The 25,708-nt window shown below is 44.4% G+C and overlaps 1 protein-coding gene across 1 annotated transcript in view; it reads right to left on the bottom strand.

Moving 5' to 3' along the window:
* LOC8025812 (oxysterol-binding protein-related protein 1) overlaps positions 1-25,708 on the bottom strand; it is a 63,891-nt gene that overhangs the window by 8,249 nt on the left and 29,934 nt on the right. Inside the window, exons 15-22 of the mRNA XM_029969497.4 lie at positions 23,701-23,815; positions 11,106-11,181; positions 9,274-9,408; positions 6,741-6,838; positions 5,025-5,201; positions 4,421-4,499; positions 4,219-4,337; positions 649-880 (exon numbers count right to left, since the gene is read on the bottom strand). Of these exons, the coding sequence (XP_029825357.3) occupies positions 649-880; positions 4,219-4,337; positions 4,421-4,499; positions 5,025-5,201; positions 6,741-6,838; positions 9,274-9,408; positions 11,106-11,181; positions 23,701-23,815 (1,031 nt within the window). The remainder of the gene's footprint in view (positions 1-648; positions 881-4,218; positions 4,338-4,420; positions 4,500-5,024; positions 5,202-6,740; positions 6,839-9,273; positions 9,409-11,105; positions 11,182-23,700; positions 23,816-25,708) is intronic.

Consider the following 25,708-nt stretch of genomic DNA (forward strand, 5'->3'; position numbering starts at 1 on the left):
TGATTCTGTCAAAACGCCAACACAACACCGACGACACCATCAGAAACTAAACAGAACGAGACTTCAAAACGGCTACCACTGCGACGGCTGCTGCATTGAAGGATGACATCAAAATAATAAAGCCACTATTTTGAAGTTTTACGGAAGTGATATCGCAGATGTCGAAACAAGTTTTTTAACATTTTGACAGTGGACGTCGAAATAGAGAGCATATCAAACAACAGACAAGTGGTAAATAAATAATTTTTTTTATTGGGGATCATTTTTGTGGGAAAGGTTTGATTTATATCATTGAAGTAAAACTGGTGTGATTTAAATCACAATTTAAATCATAATTTAATTTGCGATTTAAATTCTCTATTTTTATTCTCCACCCTGGTACAAACTACCCATCAGAACTAATTGTTTGGAAGATTGTCAAAATATTTTTTCAAGCCAATAAAAAAAAATTGTTGCATAAAAAAAAAAAAAGAAAGAAGAAGGAAATGTACGGACACTGAAAACGTTCTATTTCTACTTGACACATGGCGCCAGTGCTAACTCTCATCGCACAAGATTTCAAGAGGTTTTAAGGCGCAGGGTCATAAACAGTCACAAGTGTGTGAATCAGCCTTTACACCGCATCGCCACGGGTAGAGGGTCCCTCACCTTGGGGGGTTCGCCCTGGGCGCCGCCAGTGAGGGACCGCGTCAGGCTGTTTAGCTTGGCGTACATGCGCTTGGGCGTGTGGGCGGGGCTCGCTCCCGCTGGTGGCGGCGGGGGACCTGGGTGGTCTGGTGCCCGGAAATTGTGCGTCTGCATGTACTCCTCGTACTCCGCCACCGGCGCAGACTTGAGGTAGTCCGTCCACTTGCCGTACAGGAAGCGCTGCTTCGTCTTGCTGCAAGGAGGGGAGCAGACAAACGGCTCAGGGGAATGACCGGCTAAAGTATGTCTGGCCAGGCTCGGGTGAGCGGCCGGCCAATGTATGTTCCGCCAGGTTCGGCGGAGTGACAGGATAATGCACGTTTGACCAGATTCAGGGGAGTGACCGACTAAAGCATGTTTGTCCAGGCTCAGGGGAGTGATTGGCTAATGTCTGTTTGGCCAGGTTCAGGGGAGTAACCGACTAAAGCATGTTTGTCCAGGCTCAGGGGAGTGATTGGCTAATGTCTGTTTGGCCAGGTTCAGGGGAGTAACCGACTAAAGCATGTTTGGCCAGGCTCAGGGGAGTGATTGGCTAATGTCTGTTTGGCCAGGTTCAGGGGAGTAACCGACTAAAGCATGTTTGTCCAGGCTCAGGGGAGTGATTGGCTAATGTCTGTTTGGCCAGGTTCAGGGGAGTAACCGACTAAAGCATGTTTGTCCAGGCTCAGGGGAGTGATTGGCTAATGTCTGTTTGGCCAGGTTCAGGGGAGTAACCGACTAAAGCATGTTTGTCCAGGCTCAGGGGAGTGATTGGCTAATGTCTGTTTGGCCAGGTTCAGGGGAGTAACCGACTAAAGCATGTTTGTCCAGGCTCAGGGGAGTGATTGGCTAATGTCTGTTTGGCCAGGTTCAGGGGAGTAACCGACTAAAGCATGTTTGGCCAGGCTCAGGGGAGTGATTGGCTAATGTCTGTTTGGCCAGGTTCAGGGGAGTAACCGACTAAAGCATGTTTGGCCAGGCTCAGGGGAGTGATTGGCTAATGTCTGTTTGGCCAGGTTCAGGGGAGTAACCGACTAAAGCATGTTTGTCCAGGCTCAGGGGAGTGATTGGCTAATGTCTGTTTGGCCAGGTTCAGGGGAGTAACCGACTAAAGCATGTTTGGCCAGGCTCAGGGGAGTGATTGGCTAATGTCTGTTTGGCCAGGTTCAGGGGAGTAACCGACTAAAGCATGTTTGTCCAGGCTCAGGGGAGTGATTGGCTAATGTCTGTTTGGCCAGGTTCAGGGGAGTAACCGACTAAAGCATGTTTGGCCAGGCTCAGGGGAGTGATTGGCTAATGTCTGTTTGGCCAGGTTCAGGGGAGTAACCGACTAAAGCATGTTTGTCCAGGCTCAAGGGAGTGACCGGCTAATGTACGTTTCCACCGTCAACAAAAACGAAACAATCGCAATGTCAAGAACGCCTCGACTTGTTTAGAGTCAAGCCGTGTGTACCTGTAGCATTGCGCTACTCTGTGCACTCAATTTACAAGTTTTTGTTTTTAATTTGTGCAAACGAGTATTACCTGATAGCAATTCGCAAATTAGCTTAAATGTTTGGCAGTGAACAGTGCACGGCGCGCTCGACTCCCAAGGGTGGTGGCACTTATTGTAAGAGCCACTCCAGAATGGCCACTGGAACAGCCTCACAACTCACTTCCCCCGACGTCCTTTTGCAGTTTTTCGCATGATTGACGGTCGCATGTGATTGAGTGTCGAGATCATGCTGGAGCGCCAACTACGTTTCTTTTATAGACATGCATGATCCCGGCAGTTAAAGTTTTCGGTGCTTGTTTATGGACATTCTTTATCCAGAAGCAGCCAACAACTGCACTGCTGGACGCAAGTTCGACCTGTCGAAGTGGGTGGTGCTTCAGTGGAGTCTGCAATGGTGCGGGATTTTAACTGTGACGGCAAATGAGGAGGCTTCCGCGGGCCAATGTATGGATAGGTGGAAATGCCTTCCGTAGTTATAGGTCAGGCTTGCAATGTACGCCGCAGAAGTGTGCAATCGGTCCCTACCTGTGACGTGCAATGTGATCACCGAACAAGTGCGGAAGATGCGGGTGATGGTGTCATTTGCAAAGTGCGAGGTTACGTTGGACAACGCCGACAATGTGCTTTGAGAACGTAGCAGTGATGACGAGGGGAATGACATCACCAGTGCAGAGCATTCATAGTCACTAGTCGCGGACAGAGTGAGAACGACAGGGAGCAGCTTCAGTTGTCCCACGTCCAGTGTGAGCTTCCTAGTTCTGATAATGCCTGGGCACCTCATACACCTCGCGCGTGCCAAAGCACTCCAGAAGGCATGGATTGCATGCTGGAGGCTGGGCTTTCACAAGAGATACCCTGCCAATCCCATGTGTACGCCATAAAATGCAACTCTAAAGGTCTTTTTCTTTTTTTTCTTGCTGTGGGGCAATGTTGGGGGGGGTCGACCTATAACCGTGTAAATACGGTATGTTTGGTCAGGCTCAGGGGAGTGACCAGTTAAAGTATGTTTGGCCATAAGGCGGTACAGTAGATTTTAAAGGCTGCGAGAGTACTCTCTGGCTTCTCAGTAGGTCAATCTTTAGAATGAATAATGACTGCGCCAGCTAAGGCCCCTGCCAAAACTATGCAGCTACATGCGTGTAGTTCTGGTTGAAGTGCTTCTTCAATATTAAAGGGGTCGTGGAATGATTTTGGTACCTTTGAGTTAAGTACTGCTCAGAATCATTCCTCAATGTTTTGGTTTGGCCGCCCGCCTGCTCCCTTAAAGGGCAACTCCAGTCAATATTTTTTTAAATTTGGGATTACAACTGTTTTCAGCAAAAGCAGTGTCCCTGAATTACAAGGCTTATTTCTTTTTTCTTAATATTGTGTAGCTTTATAACTATCACTGCCCAAAGTTTGGTTTCGGGCGTTTATGGCAAAACCGAAATAATCTGCTAGAGGGATGGCAACACTGATCATCAGCTGTACGGCCGCGATGTGACATCACAAAGTTGCTGCGGTATGCGGTACAACAAATCGACTGCAGCTGCACCGCGATGTGACGTCACACGGGTGCTGCATCATTGTTCCTAGACTAAAAGCTAACCTACCTGCCGCCCGCCAAAGAGCAGCTGGTCGCATCTTTAAACTTGGTTTCAGTGGAGTATGCGGCTCCACTTTGACCGAATATTTCGACTGTGATCATACTTCGTGCCACTAAAGCAATACCAGTAATTTATTTGGGTTTTATTTTCAACTGGAATTGGCCTTTAAGCGGAACACACGGCACTTGATAGAATAGCTTGGCAAAAGCAGACTCGCAGCACAAGGTGCAGCAAACGGGAACTTGGCACAAGACTAAAGCAACGGAAGATTGCATTTCTCATCAAACACTCGACCGGTTGCTTCGTTTCTGCCTTACCCTGGCACCTGCCAAGGCCATGAGCATAGGAATGTGAACACCAACACTTTCCTGGACAGGCATATGCATTACACAAAACAAGCTAAAGAATTAGGCAAGAGGAAAAAAACTTCCGGATATGGGATGGGTCGGGATATGCGTGTCGACCACTTACTGCTTGTCGTAGACAAAGCCTTCTATCCTGTGCAGGTCCTTGAAGAACCAGCCGGCCTGCTTGAAGGTCAGCGCCGAAGTGAGGTGAGTCTTGCGGCAGGTTATCTCCATCAAACCATACTGCAAGAGGGACACCGAGACCGCGGTTGAAGTCCGCCCCCCAACCAAACCCCAATGCCTTGCACAGAAACGAGTCAACGCACCTGTTCGAACCAGAGCTTCCCAACAATGATGTTGTGTATGCAGCAGTTGACGTTGGCCCATGTGTACTCCTCCCCATGTCTGCAACAGAGCAAAACGTAGAAGAGGAAGACCCCAGTGAAGCCGCCGTGAGGGGAGTTTGTCTTTGGGCTGTTGACATCGCCGCAGGGGTAGCATATTTGCCAAATTACCCAAGCATCGAGGATAATGTTGGGAGCATAGGTACACGTGCTTGACAACCTTGTATGAAAAGTTTGAACTAAATAACCAAAATAAGACCTTGAAGTGAAATTTGTTTTAGCTTATTTGCCTCCGAACGGTACCACTGCAGACGCTAGTCAGTGCAGCGCACGCAACTATACTCGCAGCATGCTCTTCGGTACTTGGGTAGTTTAGTGAAAGATCTAGCATTGAGCTTTTTTATCAACCATGCCCACAACACACAGTTTTTCTCGTCACATTGCAATTTAGTAATCTGGACCGAAAAGAACACGGCAACGTGACAATCTAGCCATCACAAAACCAAAAGCAGTGCCAATGACAATGTCCACGGCCCAAAACTTGTCCCCTCATAGAGCAGAAACAAGAGCCGTGAACCGGACTCACGAGAGCAGTGTGACGCAGAGGTGACCTTCGGGCTTGATTTCGATGGACTTGCCCCAGAATTTGAGCTTGGGGTAGACCGAGCCGTGCACCTTGAAGTGGGGAGACTCCGCGTGGAAGGCACTCACCGGTGGGTGGTGACTCACTTGCTCACATACCATGCGGAAACCAACCTCCTCCCTTCATGAAAAAAACAAAATGAGCCGACCGGGAGTTGGCAAATTAGTGATCCGTCACGATGTTTGCAAACGAGAAGGTAGCGAAATGCAATGCTAACAACTGGGCAGACAAGATGCATCAACGACTTGGGGGCTTGTTGACTTGTCACTAGCACAACATTAGACTGCATCTGCTTTAAAGTAAAATAAAGTTAGCCAACCCTTCTTCTTGAGTCGATGCCAATAGAGGCAGCTAACAACAAATAAATAAAATATTGAGTGACTCGTAACTGCTACACAAGCTGTAACCTTAATGGAGGTTATCAGCAAAATTCATACCTTGAATGTAGTAGTAGTTATAACAAAACTTGGCCGTGACAGGAAGAAAAAAAAAAAAAGCTTTATGCATTTGAAATGTGTACCTTTCGACAAAATAGCAAACTGTCATTGAATGTACACACACGTACAAGTATCCTATATTTCACTACATGAAAAAAATTAGCAATGTTCCGTAAACATTACTACCGTATTTACACAAATGATGGCCAACTAATTTTCAATTTTTGAAAATCTGAAATGGAGGGGTCAACTTATAATTGAACCAAAGCATTCCACCGCCAACAAAAATGAAACAATTGCAATATCAAGAACACCTCGACTTGTTACGAGCTCAGCCTGCTGTAATTTTGTTTTTTTTCTTATTTGCACAAACGAGTGTTATTGATAGCGATTTGCAAATTAGCTCGAATATACGGTGGTGAACGGCGCACGGTGCACCCGACTTTAGGGAGTGGTGGCTCTTCCTGCAAGAACCACTTCAGAATGGCCACTGGAACTGCCTCACACCTCACTCTGCCTCACCCCCACTGCTTGTTTTTTTTTTCCGCAGTTTTTCGCACGATTCATGATCGCCTGTCGTTTGATTGAGGGTTGAGATTATGCTGGAGCGCCAACCAAGTTTTTCTTTATTGACAAGAGTGATCTAAGCAGTTTCGGTTTTCAGTGCTCGTTTATGGACATTCTTCATCCAGAAGCAACAAACAACTGCATTGCTGGATGAAAGTTTGACTCGTTGAAGCAGGTGGTACTCCAGTGGCGTCTGCAACAGCGTGAGATCTTAACAGTGACGGCAAACAAAGAGGCTTCCGCGGGCCAAAGTCTGGACAGTCCGGAGCTAGAGGTCAGGCTTGCAACGTACGCCACAGAAGTGTGCAATCAGTTCCTACCCGTGACATGCAACGCATTCACCGAGCAAGCGCGGAAGATGCGATTGATGCTGTCCTGTGCTGAGTGCGAGATTTCATTGAACAATGTGCTTTGGGAACATAGCAGTGATGACAACGGGAACGACAGCACCAGTGCGGACGAATTGTATTCTCCAGTCGCACACAGAGTGAGAACGACGAGGAGCAGCTTCAGTTGTCCTGCCTCCAGCGTGACCTTCCTAGCTTCTATGACGCTTGGGCATCTCATGTGCCTCGCGTGTGCATGCGCAGTCAAAGCACGCCCGAAGGCATCGACTGGCACCCGACGACACGACAGAGCAAGAATAATACCGTACCGAATCAGTTCGTAGGTCTCTCCCAGCAGTGGGTTGAAAGGTTTACTCAATCGCTCGAGATTGGAAGCCAAGGCAGACACAGCAAATGCAGTCACCAGCTAGAAGCGAACAGAGAGGCGGGGAACCAACATTAACGATTGTCAGACAGCAGTCTTTTGAGTCATCTAAACCAAACATTTCGGAATAGCTAGGCAATACTCTTTCTGGCACGCTATTTATTATCTCCAAATTCAAAATAGCTACCGAGAAAACGGCACATGAAGGTGATGCCACATGTTGTATAACTTGCAAGTCGAGCAGCCAGCCTCTAATACACGATACTTTGCGGATGTTTTTTTTTGTTTTGCTGGCGACAGCTTAGCTAGTATTTATTCCAGACTATCACATTTCTTGTAACCCTTCGGAAACAAAGTATATTGTCCTGATACTGCCCCATATTACAAATGACGTCAGATTTTCGGTGTTGATGGTAGAACCACTCGGCCTCCGGGACAAAAATTTAAAACTTCAATAACATTGCAGAAAAAAAAAACAATTGACTTTTAATTTGAGCTACCAGTTCAAATGCATCTATTCACATATTGAACCAATCTCGAGGCAAATCGGCGACGATCAAAATTTCGCCAGAGCTCCCATTTGATGTTATTTCTGTGGAACGGCATTCGTGTGATCGGCAAATCAATGTGCGATCCACAGCCTTTTTAGTTTACTGATACAGTGCAATCCACTAATGACAATACCGCGTAAAATGATGCACCGCTTATAACGATCAGTTTCTAGAGTTTCTAGACTGGAAATGATCAGTTTCTAGTCCAGATATGATAATCAGTTGTTTTGTATCTTAAAAAGTGTTGCTGCAAACACGAAATGACAGTGCACCACACAAAAGGCGTCACAGCTGTTTGTGGGCACTAAAGGGAAATAAAACATTATTATATTATTATTATTATAACGATTGAAATTTCGGGTTTTCTCAGTTTTGTTATAAGTGGGTTGCACTGCAGTATATGTTTATTTTATGATCTCAGTATTTCGATTTGTCTTAATCCTTGCCATAATCTTTGCAAATTAAATTTTCAATATTAATGAAACTAACTAGGCTAAATCAAAACCAAAGACATATTTGTAATCAGATTGTAATGGCAGATAAGTTACGTAAATTCCATTTGAACTGAATCGCAAGTTGTATAAAGAAGCTTTAAGGCCCGTTCAGGAATACACAGCAGCACCGAACCGTCGCTCAAAGAGATGCCCTTGTGGTGTTGATGCTATGCCAAGTATTTGGTTGAATGGCTGTTTACACACACAGCGCAGTGGGGTGTCATCAGTTCAGGAGCAATGCATTGACATTGTCTTGCTGCTCACCACTGCGGAAGAGTGCATGAAAAATTATGTCAATTCTTGCACTGTCGAAGCTGTGCCGCAGCACTGTGCTGGCATCAAAAAGGCCGAGTTGTGGAACGACGAAGTTGTAACGAGGCTCTTGCCGATAGGTGCACGATTACTCCAGATGTAGGGGGATAAACTAACGCCTGGAAGAACCTTGCGGGGGCACGAAATATTTCACCACTGAGATAGTGAGGCCTACTAAATCCAATAATTTATTGTTATCTACGTTCATCACAGCTCCTTCTGCTTCTTTTTCTTTTAGCCCCATAACTAAATAACACTATAACTGGTTGTTTTTCTACGTGCAGTTCGACGAAGAAGAGTACGCCACATATCTCACTGATGTAGCACCGATGTAACGATGCACTCAGCGTCACACCGGCGATAAGTCACGTGCAAGTCAGAGCGATATCAGCGCCATTTTCCAGTACCAATTCGGCGCTGCACTGTATGTTTGAACACCGAACCAACTGATTTTAGGCACCTTTTTGACTTTAGCCGCCAGGCGAAGCCGGCAGTAGCCCTATGCGACAGACCGATTCTCGCGCCACCTTTGTTTGTTGAACGTTTGGCAGACTCAAACTCCCCTGCCCGCTAAGCTGAAGGCTCTTCTGCCACATTGCATTCCAATGGAAGCTAAACCAAATTTGGTTTTTGTTCGTGGCATGCATGGCACATTTTGTGATATGACGTCACGTGACAGTGCAAAGCAGAGACGTTGCGTGACGTCCCGAAGTCAATGGGTCTAGTAACTTTCGGTGTCAAGTTGTGTAATGTGACATCAAGTTACATGACCATACTGCATGACCAATGTCATGCGACACGACATGGCACTCTAATTTAACATTGTGATGGCATGTCATGTGAAAAATTAACAGATTTCGCGGGTCAGCCAAACGGTGGGCGCCTGGCATGCCCCGGCAAAGGACTGAAGACTAATTTTGGCCACCTAGGGATCTTCCGACGTGCAACCGAGAGAGACTAATCAGAGCGTGCCAGCAGAAAAAAAGTTGTGAAAATCCACCGCTTCTCATACACAGCAACTCTGCATGTAACTTTACGATAGAAAGATAGCAATACAGTTGCATTTTTTCTCACTACGCTAACCGTTGGGAGCACGTGCAATCGTATGAATGGCACCCACTTCCATTCTGTCAACAGGGTCCGAGGCTTGGTCCGCTTGCACCAAGAGGTGGCTGTACTCCATATTCTCCGATATGCGCTGGAGGAAGCTCAGTGGCTCGTTGAACACCACAGGCATTGTGATCTTGGACAGCTCCTGCACACACAAATAACACGTGCATCCATTTTAAGAAATAAAAACCCACTAGAATAAACTTTTTTTTTCTGGCATATCTAGTTCGATTGAGATTAAACTCTTTCGTATCTTCTAATACAGTTTTTTCCCACTTTTTTTTACGCTATCTCGACCAAAAACTATTGCACAAAGTAGGTCCACATATTCTATGACTAGCAGATAGTGCGACAAAGCTATTCTCATAATTTCAGCGTCGTCCCCAAGAACGTTACTACACGTCATAATCGTTTCAATGGTAAACTGAAATGAATCATTTTTGTTGCTAACCATTGCGCTCCCGAATTTACAAAATTTAGAACCAAAGACATGAAATTTTTGTGTTATTACGGCCAAAACATTAATTAAAACAAAAAAATATTTTCATAAACAGCCGGAATATGCAACTTGGAATCAATGTAACTAAGTAAGTACAAACTTCTCAAGTGTAATAATTATCTATGAGACCGAGAATAATTTCAATCTACCACTCTTTTGAAATCGGAACCACCAGGTGGAGTGCAAAGAAGAAAGTAAGAATGAAACTGAACTGCATTTATACGCGGTAATCGAGAAGACACCAGAAACAAATTGAAATGCATCGTAATTCTATGGATAAAGGCAGTAGACACATAATGAGCAGTGTACCTGAGCTCCTCCCACCATTAGGAGACTGACTTTATAAAGGCGTCCTAATTGGGGGACACTTTCATAACAAACGCCTCTACTACAGAAACGCCCGTTTAGCAAAGTAAAATGAAGTCCCTGCCAATCTTTTATGTATTCAATGTGCTTCTCTGACTACTACAACGAAATCCTCTGACAAATGTTTGTTTAACGAAGCAATTTCGATTTATTTATTTATCAATACTGCCAGCGCATTGGGGCCAAAGCAGGCTTGAATGATTCAAGTACAATTCACAATTTTCACCGAGTGAAAACAATTCACATTTTTCATTGCATGGTCCCATAAAGCAAAATTTTCATTTCATCTTTTCGTAATGCCCTCAGCTCGAAAATTAGCCTTAAAATAGATGTTGAAAGACACCAAATCTTTTAAAAGAGTAAGCCCTGAACCTCCCCGAGTCCGAATGAATATAAATTCCCAAAAAACTGAACGTCATCAATAAACAATCATCAATGCACTACGCTAGCAAACTTCCACTTGAGCGGGCCACACTGAACAAAAAAAATTGAGAAAACCCAGGCGTGCCCAGAGATCCCCAGCTCTTGTAATTACAACACGGTAACACGTCTACCGTGAAAGGCTAAAGAAGGGATTCCCAAACCTTTAAATCTCGAGAAAAGTCTATTTCTCAGTAACGGTTACTGGGGATCCCCTTCTGGCCTTAGCATGGATGCAATAAAGAAATGCAGATGCCTACAGACCTTGCAAGATACAGTGCTCATAGCCATGCATCAATGAGTGGCTCAAATATGCTACGAGAGTGATTACACTGGAAAAATACCTCACTTAGGTGCGAGGAAAGTCGAGGAAATTTGGGGACTCGGGGAACCGACGAGCGCACCCTGGGAATCCCTCTTGAGAATCCACGGCTGAAGCGTAGTACAACCTCGGTTACCGCAATGGGCACAGTAACCGTGAGGCACCAAGGTAAGGCTGATTCCGTATGCGTGGGACAAGCCCAGAGGCTAGACGAGCGTACAGGTGAGGGACTTACCTTGCCTATGCATTGCTTTAGTATGCTCCAGAGACTGAAGTCATTCTTGGAAAACATGGGCACCGGAAGACGAACCCTGGGGACGGCCGGGGAAACGACGGAAGAGAGTCAGTCAAACAGCGGTGGAGTGTGCGGTCGGTCGGACAGGGGTGAAAGCCAAACTCCCGCACGCACAGGGTATGAAATCAGATCAAGGTTCCTATTGTTAGAGCGCCTAATACTTGTTTGTAACACCGTACAAATAAGGGAAGTTTTTGTTTCGTTTTTTTAACAACTATTAAAAACAACTTTTTGGGCAACACAGCATCTTCACACTGTGGTGGATGCAAGCGGCAGTAGGTTAAAGAGATGCTGAACCGAAATTCGGATTTCACAAAATAAGCTTGCAGAAGTGTTCAACAGGGTGCCATAAACTACGAAACATCACTCATATAGCCATATCTCGAGCGGATGGCCGTATCTCTGGAAAATGAAGGAGCGAATGAGGGAGAATGTTGATGTCATTTTACGCAGCAGAGTTGAGAAGGAGGAGAAACAGCCTCGCTCCCTTTCCTCTCCACGCCCTCGCGGAGTCAAAGCGAAAAGAGGAGGAAATGAGAATCGCGAGGTCATGAGTCTTTTCGGCCTTGTGCGCGTGCGCTCTTCATTTACAAAAATACGACGATCCGTTGGAGATACCGCATTATGAGTGGCGTTTTGGGATTTTTAGCGTCCCGCCTATCGATTCTGCATTGTTTTCCGAAATTCGATTTTCGGTTCAGATTCCCTTTAAAGTTCAGATCAAATATACATTACCAGAATCATTTAGAGCCTATGATGAAAAAAACGATGCCCAAAAAATTAGCAAATATATAGACCGACACTGTTTACAAACAAGCCCGCTTTTGCCCACACCGGGTGTGGGCACTGCGCGTGCGCAGAAACCGAATTTGTGTGCAGTGAAGTGTCTGCGCATGCGCAGTGCCGTCGACAGCGCCACCGCAGTTGCGTGTTGTCAGGGCCGCGTGTTGGTCTATATGCCGAGCGCAAGTTTTACAGCGCTACCCGATAGATGGCGCCAGTGCGTTCTTTCCTCTTAAGCAGCTTGAAAGCACTCCATCACATTCAAACACCAATGTGTATCCGCCCTTTATGCTGTGAAAGAGAAGTGTCGGCCCGGGAATTAACTTAGGTTCATATTTCCCTTGGAACGAGTTTTCACCGCTGTGCATAACGCAGGTAGCATGTGATCCGACGATAATATTGACTAGTGCATGCTCCCAGGCGTGTACACCGCGCAACGCTGTTAGCATGAACAGGACTTCGCTTTTTTTTTTCGCATTTTACTTCGAACAGGTACTGGTGGGCATCAAACTTTACCGCTTAGCTTAGTTCCCCAAACTGGCACTTTTCATCACATTAGTAATAACTGAAAAAAAAAAAAAAAAAAAAAAAAACGGCGATTTCTTTTTTTGCGTTAATAGTATTGCGCAGTGTACAAGCTTTCTACAGAGACAGAAAAAAAATATAAGACCCAACAATTTGCCTTTTTTGGGGTGGGGTTCATATTCTATGGTTTATTTCTATGCAGTATATTCCAAATACCGAAGGAAAAAAAATACGTTACGGAAAAGAAAAAAAAAAAAAAAAAACCGATCTCGTAGCACTGAAAAAAGTGTTTCTCGCACGAAAGGCGCACATCGACAGAAGCGCGACTTCCTAAAACACAGGCTTCTCCGCAGTACGTCGGCGTAAAGCGAGAAAGCCGACGGGACTCCACAACATTGATGTGGCCTTCGCGTGTGGCCAGCTTCCATTCAACCGGCACAATGCAGAGCCTGGCATTTCGTTTTTTTATTATTTTTTACGAACACACCGTGCCGCACTGGAACACACACAAAATCAGATCAGCAACTGAATAGCCACCCATCAAAAGCGTACGCGATGAAAGAAGTTCGTGATCGCATCCATCAAGAAACGCCAACCAAGCTCCACAACAACGCGTCGAGCATGAGAGTTCGACCACGGTGCGAAAATGCCCACGACCTCAACAACTGGGGATCTACCGGCCGGTGCAGCCACGGTCGCACGAATCGTCTCCGCGGAGGAGAAATTTAAGAAAACCAAAAGTAAAACTGCTTGCCATCGATCGCGCAAAGCAAAACAAAGGGAACACACGGAATACCCACAACATTCAGAACCACAAAAATGAACTGTACCGTCTTTGTGGTTGTTGAGCCATGGTCTGAACGGCGATGAGATCGTCGCTAGAAAAGCTGAGCACCAATTTTTTTTTTTCCCGTTCACCACACGATGACGACGACACAAGTTTCGCAGAGTCGGAACTAGCCGTTCACAATTCTCGTTGCAACCGCATCCATACTCGTCGACGGTATGTGTGTCGGAACTCGGACAAAAACACACGCACGAGCGGCAACCGGCTGAACAAACAAAAAGGATGAAAAACAATCACACTGGAGTCAGGCGGCACGGCTGACGAACCACACGTGAATCACCCGGCGATTTGTTTCTTTTCTTTTTTTCCTTCGTTCGCTTCCTCGTCTGATGTTCGGTACGGTGGCCTTGTGTTACGTGCACCCGACCTCGGACAAAAGCGCCCGATGGAAGACGAGCTACTACTCTGCGGAGCACCACCGCTACCACCACCGCCAAACGATTCGTCTTCTTCGTCCGCACTTCAGTCTTCAGAAAGGAACTTGAAGGGATACCGAGTAAATCACAACCGCAGACGAAGGTTTCAACACCGCCGCCGAAATCACAAACGAAGAAAATCCGGCGAAAACGAAAGGAACAGAGGTTTGTCCAAATTGCAGACGACTTGGAAGACCCGGGTGTGGTCGCCAACCACCGCCAGCAACTAACCAACCGCCGTTCGGATTGGCAGACGACACCACAACAGCTGCGTCGTCTGCTTGCTTTTGTGTCGTTGATCGGGGAACCCCGCAGCGTTCACTTCGGAGGGTTGATTCGGGGGTGTCCGGCGGTGGTCGAAGATGGTTTCGCGGGGGAGGGTGTCTATCGTCGTCGGTCGTACACCCCTTCGTAAATGGAAATCGCCGATGAAGAGAACCCAGGAGGTCGATCGATGGCACGGAGCGTGCGAGCCGCGGGGGAAGAGCGAGAGAACCGCGCTTGCTGAGGGCGCCTCGCGGCGGAAGTGCGCATTTAATAGCGGGAAAAACAAAGCGAAGAGGCGATTTCTTATTTGCGTTGGTTTACTCTTTAATGCGCTTCCGTCACTTAACTTCCCTCTCTACGAGCTGGGGAACCAGCTGCGAGTCAGTTGAGAGCGGCGCTAGTACTTTGCCATTACCGTGAGCCAGTAAAGGTTATTATTTCTATGATTATTATTTAGTTTTTTCGAAGGATATCAGATCAAATTCATCTTAACATATATGCACCCACACTTTTGGAAAGAAGCAATACTTTGTTTCAGTACTGTAAGCCTCGCTGAAGTGAGTGAAGACGGCCTTTTTTGCCACTACTGTGGACAGATGCATATTGGACAAAAGATGAACTGAAGGATTGTTCGCAACAGCGCATGTTCAGCTGCGTGAATCAGCAAGTCCTTCGGTTGTAGGCACTTTACGAGAACGAAGAACAATTTGCATTCTCGACACAGAGTGTCCTGCCAAGCGAAATCGGAATTCAGAATCACCTCGACGAGATTCGCAAACCAAATAGGTCCATTTTACTCTAACAATGTCACTATTTCGTGTTTGATCAGTGACATTAACTGGCTTGTCATACTTCCCCGAAAGTGTGTCACGGACACCACTACTAGTACACTAGTACAACATTATTAGTAAAGGTGTCAGTGAGATTTTTAACTAATAAGAAAAATTAAGATACCATTTTAGTAAACAGAAATGGTGCAAAAAAAAAATGATGGCGCTTGTAAAACAACTCGAAACAAAATTAAAATTTCATAAATAGTGCCTTTTATAAACATTAGTCTTCATCACATATTTACAGTAGCAACCGCACATTTTGTTGAAAGGCCTGTCATTACTCTGGACATGACTGTATACACAAAATAACACACGCTCACTGGCACCATTGCATTGCGACTAGAGTTCCAGGTTGTCCGAGTTCCTTTCCAAGTTTATTTTTTGCATAAAATTCGGCTTTGATTGGACTTCTCTTACCCTCAGAAATCTGGCATTCATTGAAGTACATACAATTCTCCCAACTTGCGAATAAATATGAATAACATCCACACACTAACACAACCAAAGATACAGGAAGTCAGTTCAACTGCGACCAATATTTACAAGAAACGTGTGGACCACCGTTGTGACCCTGAAATGCAGCGATACTGACCCGCTGTCCTGAATGGATAGTAAGGACAGAACCCCTTTGTTATGTATTGAGGAGACTTGGGTGGCCTCTCCATAGCAGTGGTGTAGCCACAAATTTTTTTGGTCAGTGACCGGTTAAGTAGATGACACGTCGAGTACAGCATAAAATACTATTTTGTTTGATTTAAAAAAAAAAATTATGAATTAGCAAGGGTGCTTTTTTGCAAATTGAATTGACAGGCACCTTGTCAAGAACAAACCTTAACAGCCAGGCTATGCCAGTGTATCCTGTAAAAGAAAATGCTCACTTGGGTAAGCGCTATTTTACGCCAGATTTAATCCAAGTACGAAGGTGCTCGTAGAATGGAGTGAACAATTTCCATCGCTCCTTTCAGCATGATTCTTCCCCTGCATCACGATGCTGAGTGTAAACAATGCTAGTTAGGAAAACGGGCGTTGGAATTGTCGCTCAGTGTTTCTAAAAAAGGTAGACTGAAATCGCATGTCCTAAAACTTTTGTGACGTTTTGACAATGTTGTTGCTTTTAGCTCAGTTGTGTCGCCATCATGTTTATATTGTGAAACATATTTCATAAAACATAGTTCACAATATATATGGCGACGAGGTGCCCATTTTGTGATTTTATGCACTGTAATTAATTCCTTAGTTCAAACGCACAGCTACAATTTAACTTTTAATACTGCAATGCAAAGTTGTACCAATCACGGGTATTTTAGGCGACCTACCACACATCGCGACAACCTTTTGATTCAGGTAAAATATGTGCGACTCTGGTAAACAAAAGCATGTTGAGTCGTATAAATAAAATTTCAATGTTAACCCAGATATTTTTTTTTATTTTTTTTACTGTTGTGTCAAAATTAAATAACAGAATTTCATAATTTTGGTACCCTAAAAGAAAAAAGTAAATTGTATGAATAATCTAAAAAAAAACTAGTATATATAGTTAATTCTTTCATGTTGGAAATAGTGCCTATTGCCAGAACATAAAAAATCCCAACAAGCATTCCCGCGACAGATTCGCACGTAGACGAGTCGCCCAAGCTTCTTCTTCTCGCGACCGACCCGTTCGTGTAGCCTTCAAATTGCGGTTGGAACCCGTCACAGGCAACTTGACATCAATAAAAATGTAGAGCCATAGCCTCCTCTATACTCGCAAAGCCTAGCAGTTCTATGACAAAGCCATACAATGCCCGGTCGCAGACTTGGAGCACAAGGATCTGGTAGCAGAGAGCATTTCTCATGGAATCTGGCATTCAGCGCACAGCTTTTGCAGCAGCGAGGACCCAAAACATGGTTTTCAAACCCAACGAGAAAAGAAGTGGTAGCCGAAGGAATGCGAGAAGCACGAGCGGACATTTTATCGCTCGGGACAAGCGTGTTTCGGCGTCTTGCCGCAGCGGGGCGCCCGTTACAAGACTTGTCTGACGCTCTACCTTTTCACTTTCGGCGGCCGCGTCACGTGTCGATCTGCCAGGCTTTGTCAACATACAGGAGGCTATGGTAGAGCCCTTCCACTTCACGTAAAGATGAAGGACCAGTGAAGCTGTTATCTTTACGATGTCTAGGACAATGCCTAGAGGACGACTTCTAGGACGACCTCGAGGAAGCCACCTAGAGGACGACCTAAAGACGACGTCTAGGATAACGCCTAGAAGATGATCTCTCGGACGACCTCGAGGATGACTCCCAAAACGACTTCTAGGACGACCTCGAGGACGACTTCTAGGTCGACCTCGAGGACGACTTCTAGGTCGACCTCGAGGACGATGCCTAGAGAGATCAGGACCTCACTATCTAATAATGCCAAGGAAGGCTGACTCACGCTGGTTGCCCCCTCCTTTTATTTTTATTTATTTATACTTGCCACGACCAATGGGGAGTTTTCTGTCGACATGCGGGGACGCATTTTTTCCCAGACCCTAGCGTATAACAGCTTCGCTGTAAAATATATTTTCAATTTAGCGGTTCAAACCTGTTCGAACTGGTTTGAACCATTATTTTGGCTCCCTCCCCCCTAAAGCTGAACAGGAAGCCGTGAACGCAAACTGAACCAATAAAAATTTAGGTTCAACACTCTGGCAAGAATGTCTTCTTTGCATGTGCACTTCATCCAAAACATAAAATGACAACCACAATAAACAATAAAATTGTAAATAATTAAAAACAATTTTTTCCCTGGCGCACTACTGAGTACCAGGTAAAGTAGTAACTAAGTAGAATGCTCGAGGCTGGGAAGTATTTGAACTGAGAACTAAATACTCAAAAACCTAATTAGCTACTTTCATAATACTCTGAAGTTACAATTTTTCTACAATTCAGTCAAACCATTAACTATAAACAAGCAAATATTTTTTTTTTTATAAATACTTCTAATATTGCCAACCTCCTTTTTAAGGTTGTGGTAGGAGGGGCCAATACAATGTAAAGCACAAAAATTTTAAGTATGGACAGAAACCAAGTTTTTTCAATACTCAGTAGAAAATATACACAGAAATGCAACACTTAGAAGTACAATTCAAAACAAAACAAACATGCAATTGAACAAAGACAACTTTCCAACAATTAAAAAAAAATGTAAGCAGTTGAAAAATTGATTAGCGCTTCAGGAAGGCTCTATTCCATTCCTCAATACTATGCGGAAAAAAAAATCCAAAAAGACACTGAAAATTTGAAAATGTGAAATGATGCATAGATAATGCGCAGGCGCCATTAGTTGGTCTCATTGCTTCCAGTGCAAAGTCCATGATTGGTTCCGAGTTCGCGCTGGGCACTGACACAGCACTCATGTGGAATGCATTCCGATCCGAGTACACCCTGAATGCTGACAAAGTGCTTGTGTCCAAAGCGTGCTCATAGTGCATAACCAACTAATGGCAGCCACACATAACTTATGCATCATTTCGAAAAGGGTCTACTACACAAGCTTCGTCTGGCACGAACCAGTCGTGAAGCTAAGCATTGTTAAGCTTCTATTTAAAGTCACAGATAAGTATAGAATATATAACTTCAGTCTCGCCATATGAAGCCTGGTTGATAGTATTGCAATCTGAGCCGTTTCGTGGGGGGGTTAACAGGTTCGTTAGATGTGTGTTGGCTGTATCTGAAGCGTTGCGCAAATCCCTGCACCTTTCCTAATTTGTCAATGTTTGTGGCCGTGTGAGGGTACCAAACCTGATAAGCATATTCTCATCAGGGTTTTGTATGCTTTAAATTACGCTTCAAGTATCAAAGTTTAACATGGGCATTGCAAATACCGGCATCAACATGTGCTTCCCGTTCTAGCTCAGCCGAAAAGAATACCCCTCGATATTTGTATGCAGAGACACATTGAAGAGGATTGTTATTTACATGATAAGAAAAACAAATTGGCAAAAGTTTTCTAGAAAAAGTCTACCACACACATTTGCTAATATTCAGTGGCAATTGCCAAGTCGCCCGCCATTCAGAAACGCTCTATAGAGAATGGTTAAGCACCAGCTGATCATGTCAATTTTTCACTTCTCTAAACAAAAATACTACAGTCATTAGCATAAAATCGCATGTCTAAATCAACAAACTTTTTGATGAAAAGAAATAAAAGCAGCTCCAACAGAGGTCTCCGGGGGACACCAAACAAAAACATCCCATTAAAGAAAACAAAAAAATGACGAGCCGTTAAGTTATCTTCAAGTCAGGAAGTAATCTTCGAATTATTTAGGATATGTGACAACTTTAAAGGGTAACTGCGAAGAAAAAAAGATTTTTTATTTTAAACAGCCTAATTGGGACAAGCATGTCAAAAAACAATTTCTCCGTGAGAAAAAAAACATTTTACAGCAATATTTATTGCGCGAGACTGATTTTAGTTTGCGGCTATTTCCTCTGTTCCAAGTCACGCGCCACGAAGTTGGGGTTCCGTGACGTCTAGCTCCAGTTGGCTGCTATACTTTTCATTGGCTAAGAGTTTGATTGACAGCTTAGATATTGGTTGTTAAACCTTTGTTATATGTTGTAATTTCCTTTTGAGCAGCATATTTTTATGTTTAAAGAATAACCCATGTAATGAGAATTATTATTTTTTCACAAAATGTTTACAAGACGGGCCCCTTCCGTTTGGATTCATACCATAACAAACAAAAGCTTCACCATTCTTTCATGGCCGCCGATGTCTCTGCTCCTGCCCGTCTCGCCTACCTCGACTAGTCGTTCTGCCGAAGTGATCAGTGTTTCGTGTTGACCCTGGTGCTTGAGTGAGACTTCCTGAAGTGAAGTACCGTAGTGCGTGTTTAGCAGCTGTCACCAGTGTCACCGATAGGAAGCGACGCGGGGCTTTGGCTTTCATAGCGCGGTTTGTTAGTTTCGTTTTCCTCTTCGCTTTCTTAGCACATATTTTTTTTTTTTTTTGCTTGCACATGCAAATGTTGACTTTTTGAAAATGTCAGCTCTTGCAAAACGGTGCCCTTGCTCTGTAAAGTGCTGCGAGATGAGTGATCGCGACAGCGAGTCTTCCAGCTGCCGTGTCGCCTTGAAAGATCACAAGCTCAATGCTATTTGGCTGCAGGCAATTGGGCGTTCGCGTAGCGACAAACGAGTCCCAGGTGTGTTCTCGTCATTTCACTCAGGAGGCCTTCGAGATTCGCACCGGGTGCATCGAACGTTTGCGACTGAGACAGCTGTCCGCAGAAGCCTTCGGACGTCCGAATTCCGCTTTAAACTACAAATCTTCCCTTTTTTTTTTCTCTCGGCTTTTTAATTATTTTACGTAAAGTTGTTTGAACTGAATGTGTACTGTTATCGTAAACCTTGGCTTCTGATTACGCCTTTGTAAATCATCTTATTCGTTTTGCTGGAGAGACGCAAACGACGGGCATAACAAAATCATTTGCATATTCCGCATACCTCGCAAAAGAACTTACCCAGTCATCTTCTGAAACACGGAGTCTGCACCGTCCTGACTTCCCAGTCTTTTCCCTGCTTTAGAGCAGTTCGTACCTGCTCGTAGGTATGCCTACTGCAACTGCAACTTGGGGCAGTGCCAGAGAGCAAAGAGACAATGTTCGGAAAGCTTGGTCGCCCTCCCCAATTTCTGAACTCTCAAGTGATTGGACCATAATAAATGCACCAATGCCTCTTCCCAAAATAAAGAAAAAGCACTATGTTCACTACGTAAAAAATGGTCTCAATTCATGCATCTGTGGGCAGGTAAGAAATCTTGCCCAAATTTATTCACACCACATGGTGAGCACTACATACTCGCACGAGATTACAGGAAAATATCTGTGGTGACTTAATTTTCCCTGAAATTCTGTATACCCAGTCGTTTGCAGGACCGATTCATCTACTCGAGCAGTGCGCGTCGTTGTGCAAATGCAGTCTAACAACACCAAGCGCAAAAACGGCAGATTTAGGACAACAATCCGAAGTCAATTGTTCAATTAAAATGACGTAATTTTGTTGAAAACGCCCCGCAGCTTTTTACTCACGGTATGCGTCGGGAATCTTCCACATTTTGAAATGAAACGAAAAAAGATTACTTTTAAGAATGTTCGCTGCCACAGCTCGCTACGCCTTATCGGACCAGCTGGACTGGATCAATTGACAACGACGGGACTGAACCCGTTGAACGTGAACCCCACAACAACCAATTTGCGCTTCGGGTTAGTGTGGGTTTCTACTTCCAAGCCCCGCACCACACACCACGAACGTTTAAGTTCTTTGTCGCACTGAGTTGTCGCACCAAACAGAACGAGATCGCCGAAGTCAACGCAGCGCTGTCGTGAATGTTGGCATGTGGTTGCGCACTCGTGGACCCTGTGACTCCCTTCGCTTTCAAAGCACACACGACGATTACGAATGATACTTTCCGTCTTCCGAGAACATCTCAGGGGCACTTCTCAGGTCACGTCTTCGCTACATGTGCTCGCAAACAGCGGAGGTTTCTCACATCCCGTCAAACCAAAACAATACCGCCGCCATTTTGAACGTGCGTTGTTGCAAGATTTTCACCGACCAAACAAATACAACGAAAGCAAACCGGCGCTACCTTCCAGCGTACATCGACGACACCCCCCCCCCCCGCCCCCCTGATCCGCGGCCGGAAGTCAAGACGCCGCATACTCCGCAGCCAAGTCAATCCAAGAGAATCCAAGAGTGAGGGGCGGGACATACTTCTCCTTCGCGTGGGTCGAAAGAGCGGGAGTTTCAAATGTGGACAGGTTGTGACTCCTACTAAATTACATCCTTTGGCGTAATATGGATAAAAAAAATATTTGTTTTCGCGGAAGATTTGTTTTGCAACATGCTTGTCCCAATTAAGCTGTTTCAAAAAACACTTTTTTTCTTTACAGCTACCCTTTAACAGAAGTTTAAGATCTGAAACAGTCAAATGCTTTCGAGTAATCAATGAATATACTAATGTCGACTTGTCCCTGTCAGTTAATCTCATGAGTTGTTTCAATCTGTTGCAAAGTGGTTGAAAGGCTGTGTTAAAAGCCACGTTTGGCCATGACAGAAGTTATGGTTTTAAAAAAAAAGATAGAGTGTGTTTAAATACAATATGGTTCTAGACACTTAGCGCACGACCACAGAAGTAATATGGGCCTATAAATGTTCACCGAAAATGTGTCTCCCAATTTGTAGACAGGAATGACCTCAGCAATCCTTCCACTGCCAAGGAATGGCGGCCTCTCATTAGAATCGCTTAAGCAAAACAAAACAAAACAAAAATCTTAATCACCATTCAGCATGTCATTTTAAGAATGTGCTACGAATATTATCAGGACACTGATTTTTTTATTATCAAGGTTCAGTAGCAAAAATAAAATGATTTCAATAGACACTTCAATCTCATGAATGCACAACTCTGTGACCAATCGAGTAGTGAAAGAGGCACCACTCTCTTCCGCGAAAGCGGAGCCGAAATACCGACAAAAACATGAGCCCATTTTGAGAGGATCTCAGATGAGCTCGAGAAAAATGAGTTTGTGGTCGAATATTCCTTTTTCAAGACAAGTTGCCATTATTAGCGAGTTGCTTGGGGATGAAAAGTAAATCTCGGACGTTTTCCGTATTACCTTTTATTTGAGTAAGGCTATTGACTAGCTGAGCAATATTATGTCCAAAAGCAGTTTGAACTAGTAAGTCAGATTCCTGACAATTGGAAGACAGTGGGTCATGCTGAACCAGTCGATGAGTGGGAGATTACAATCCCCAGTCAAACATGCCGACAAACCAGGTCCCAACGTAAAATTGACACAACTGGCCAACTGGTCAAGGAAGAAAATATCAGCTCCAGAAGGGCGGTACACGGTGCCAGTAATTATGGGTCCATAAAACTTGCTATCAAAGAAGCCTTATACGCTTACGTCAAAGATGTTTCTCGAAATAAGTTACCAACAGCTTGCTCTTTCCCACGCAAGCATGGGAAGATCTGGTATATCGAAAACCAGATGTTCACAATCACAGAATGCCTAGCCATAACGACTGAAGTTAGCTACTTTTTACGACCACCTCCTTTCCCGTGAAAAAAAAAATCAAAATAAATAGAAGTAACTTACAAGTACTGTAAACAGCTTAATTTTTGCGAGGACCTAATTTTCACGAAATTCGCGAATCGCCTACAATTCGCAAAAAGTAGGTCCCGTGAACAATTCCAGTGAAATGTTAAGAGATTGAAATCTATATTGAAATCCCATTGAATTGCGAAAATTAGAACCCGCACTGCAATTATTCCAAAAAACTTCAGCTTTCACCTAAATTGCGAAATACTAAGCCCAGCAAAAAATACTGGTTACAGCACCTTAAGAAGCAAGTATAAGTTTGTTGAAAAAAGTGTCTAGGTCAGAATACTAAACACCGACTTTCAAAAGTATTTATAAGATACAAAGTGACTCCTAACACCTAACAGTGTTTAACATAAAGTAACTTGAGTGTTATTTATTAGCGGGTACGAATGCAGCGTCATTGAGTACGCAAATACCTTTGATACTGAGAGGGTTTGCACACCGGAGTAAACTCACATCCTTGGGGCTTCCCTCTCCACTCCCTAGTTTATCGGTTCCTAGGAGCCTCTAGGCAGCGCAGCATGCATCCAAAGTCACGCGCTCCACCGTTCACACTTCATTCGTGCCCAATACCACAAATGTGAAAGCAGTTGGAATGTGATCACAACTAGAGATTTCAAAGCAACCTTGAATCGTACGAGATGACGAACAACAAGATAGCGGCTGCAACTAAGGTGACAGAAATTTAAGGCAAGTTTAAAGACCCAGGAGACATGAAAGAAGACTTGCCTTCCCCAGATGCTCCGCACTTCGGGACCGACCAGCGACGAGTACATCTCATCCTCTACTTCGTCCTCGTTTGTCAGCTCGGCCGACGACTGGCTCTCACGTGCGGGGGATGCCTCTGCTCGCACATATAAAAAAAAAAGAACAAAGCCACGAAATCGTCACGGAACAAGTCATCTCATGTTTTTGCCGCTTCTAGAGTTAATCCTCGTGTCCACACGATTCGACTCTGGCCTCCCGACATATACGCGTGTTGAGCAAGTTATTAGAGGAAACTAGTACGCAATTCTGTTGCTTAGACGCCACAACTGAGAATCAAGTTGACAGAGGTGTTAGAAATATGCTCGCTTAGAGCCTTCTGCGACTTAACTCGCTCGGAAATTACCGTATTTACTCGCATATTGGTCGATACGTCGTATAGGTCGACCCCCTAACTTCGGGACCCCCGAAAAAAAAAAAAAAGTTGAAAAATATAATACCGGGATTCGCGTATTGGTCGACCCCCCAGTTTTGATGAGGCGATTTTTGAAAAACAGGTCGACCTATACGCGAGTAAATACGGTAGTGTGTCATGCAAAATGCCAATATTGAATGACTATGTAACGATCCACTACTTCACATTGAGTCATCTCCGGAAAAATGAGTGGGCACATGCATAGTTTAGGAAACTGGACAAGTTGTATGAATGCCCACGCAAGATAATAGCCCTCAATGCAAGGTGTACTAAAATCAAATTATACACAACCGAGTAAGCGTGCAAATTTCCCCCTTCCTGACATGCCCCCTCCCAAAGTAAAAAAAAAAAAAAAAAATCCACAATTCCAAATAAGACAAAATACAGAGTGGGCAAAGCTCCAAGCTGACAGCAAGTAAGACTTATTATTAAGAAAAGAAAGAAGCAGGAACTGTGAGCCAGAAAGAGGTCAGAACTCGCGCTTCATTTCCCTGAACGGTAATCAGTTTGATTGCTGCACAATGGCACCCCGGAAACCCAGATACACCAATTTGTCGCTTGGGCACCCAAGCGAAGAAAGTCAGGGTCGAAACCAGTATCTGCGCTCCAAAATGACACTAAAGTCACAGTCACGTCTGGCCGTGTTTACGGCAACTAGTAAAGCCCCAGCGCTGTAAACTGACATCAACACCGTCCTGTTTGCAGATTGACAATAAATCCTTTGTTTATGTCTTTGTGTAACTTAAAAACTGCCGTCAATCTAAAATCAGTCTAATGAGCAGCTCCTAAACAGTTCCAGAACGATATCTAGAGAACACTGCTTTCCCATTTATTAAAAAAAAAGCATCATGTAAGATTTCCATGTTTACCTTTTGAAGCAGACCTTAAATAGTTTGTGGTTGTATAGCATTACAACTGAATTATTTTAGACAATTAGAAAACATCTTGTTACTTGCAACTGCCCTCTTCCGCCCCCCCCCCCCCTCCCCCAAATTTCCTTTAACAGAGATACACCTTAAGATGCAGTATACTTATGCGATGTAGCGTCATTACGGTGGGCCTTGGTGACCGCGATGTGCCTTATCAACAAGAGACTTCAGATAAAAAAAAAAAGGGGGAAGCAATATTAGACGCTTAGCATGTGCGCGATAAGCATTACGCTGAACAGCGTCTGCAAGCTTAGCTGGCGAAGTCGTGAAATCTCCGATAAGGAAATGGCTCTAGGAAGAAATTCAAGCGTCAGCGAAAGAAAAAGACAAAAAAAGAAAGAAATCACAAAGCGTCAAATAAAAAGCGCGCGTGCCAAAAAAAAAAGTTTCCCCTTCGCAATTGACGCCGCGCTCTCAAGGAGGGATAAAATAACGCAACTGGAACTCAGCCTTGGTTTCCTTGTGCACCCCCCCCCCCCCCCCAAAAAAAAAAAAAGCAGTCTTTTTTTAACGTCCTCGATATTCTTATTTTACCGCAATTCCCTTTCCCTATTCTTGTATTTCCTAACTCCAAACTCGACGACCTTTGAAAAAAAAGCATAGAAATAAACAAAACAAAAATCTAATG

The sequence above is a fragment of the Ixodes scapularis genome, unplaced genomic scaffold (genome assembly GCF_016920785.2).
Source record: "Ixodes scapularis isolate PalLabHiFi unplaced genomic scaffold, ASM1692078v2 PGA_scaffold7__128_contigs__length_106722199, whole genome shotgun sequence".
Classification (NCBI taxonomy): domain Eukaryota; kingdom Metazoa; phylum Arthropoda; class Arachnida; order Ixodida; family Ixodidae; genus Ixodes; species Ixodes scapularis.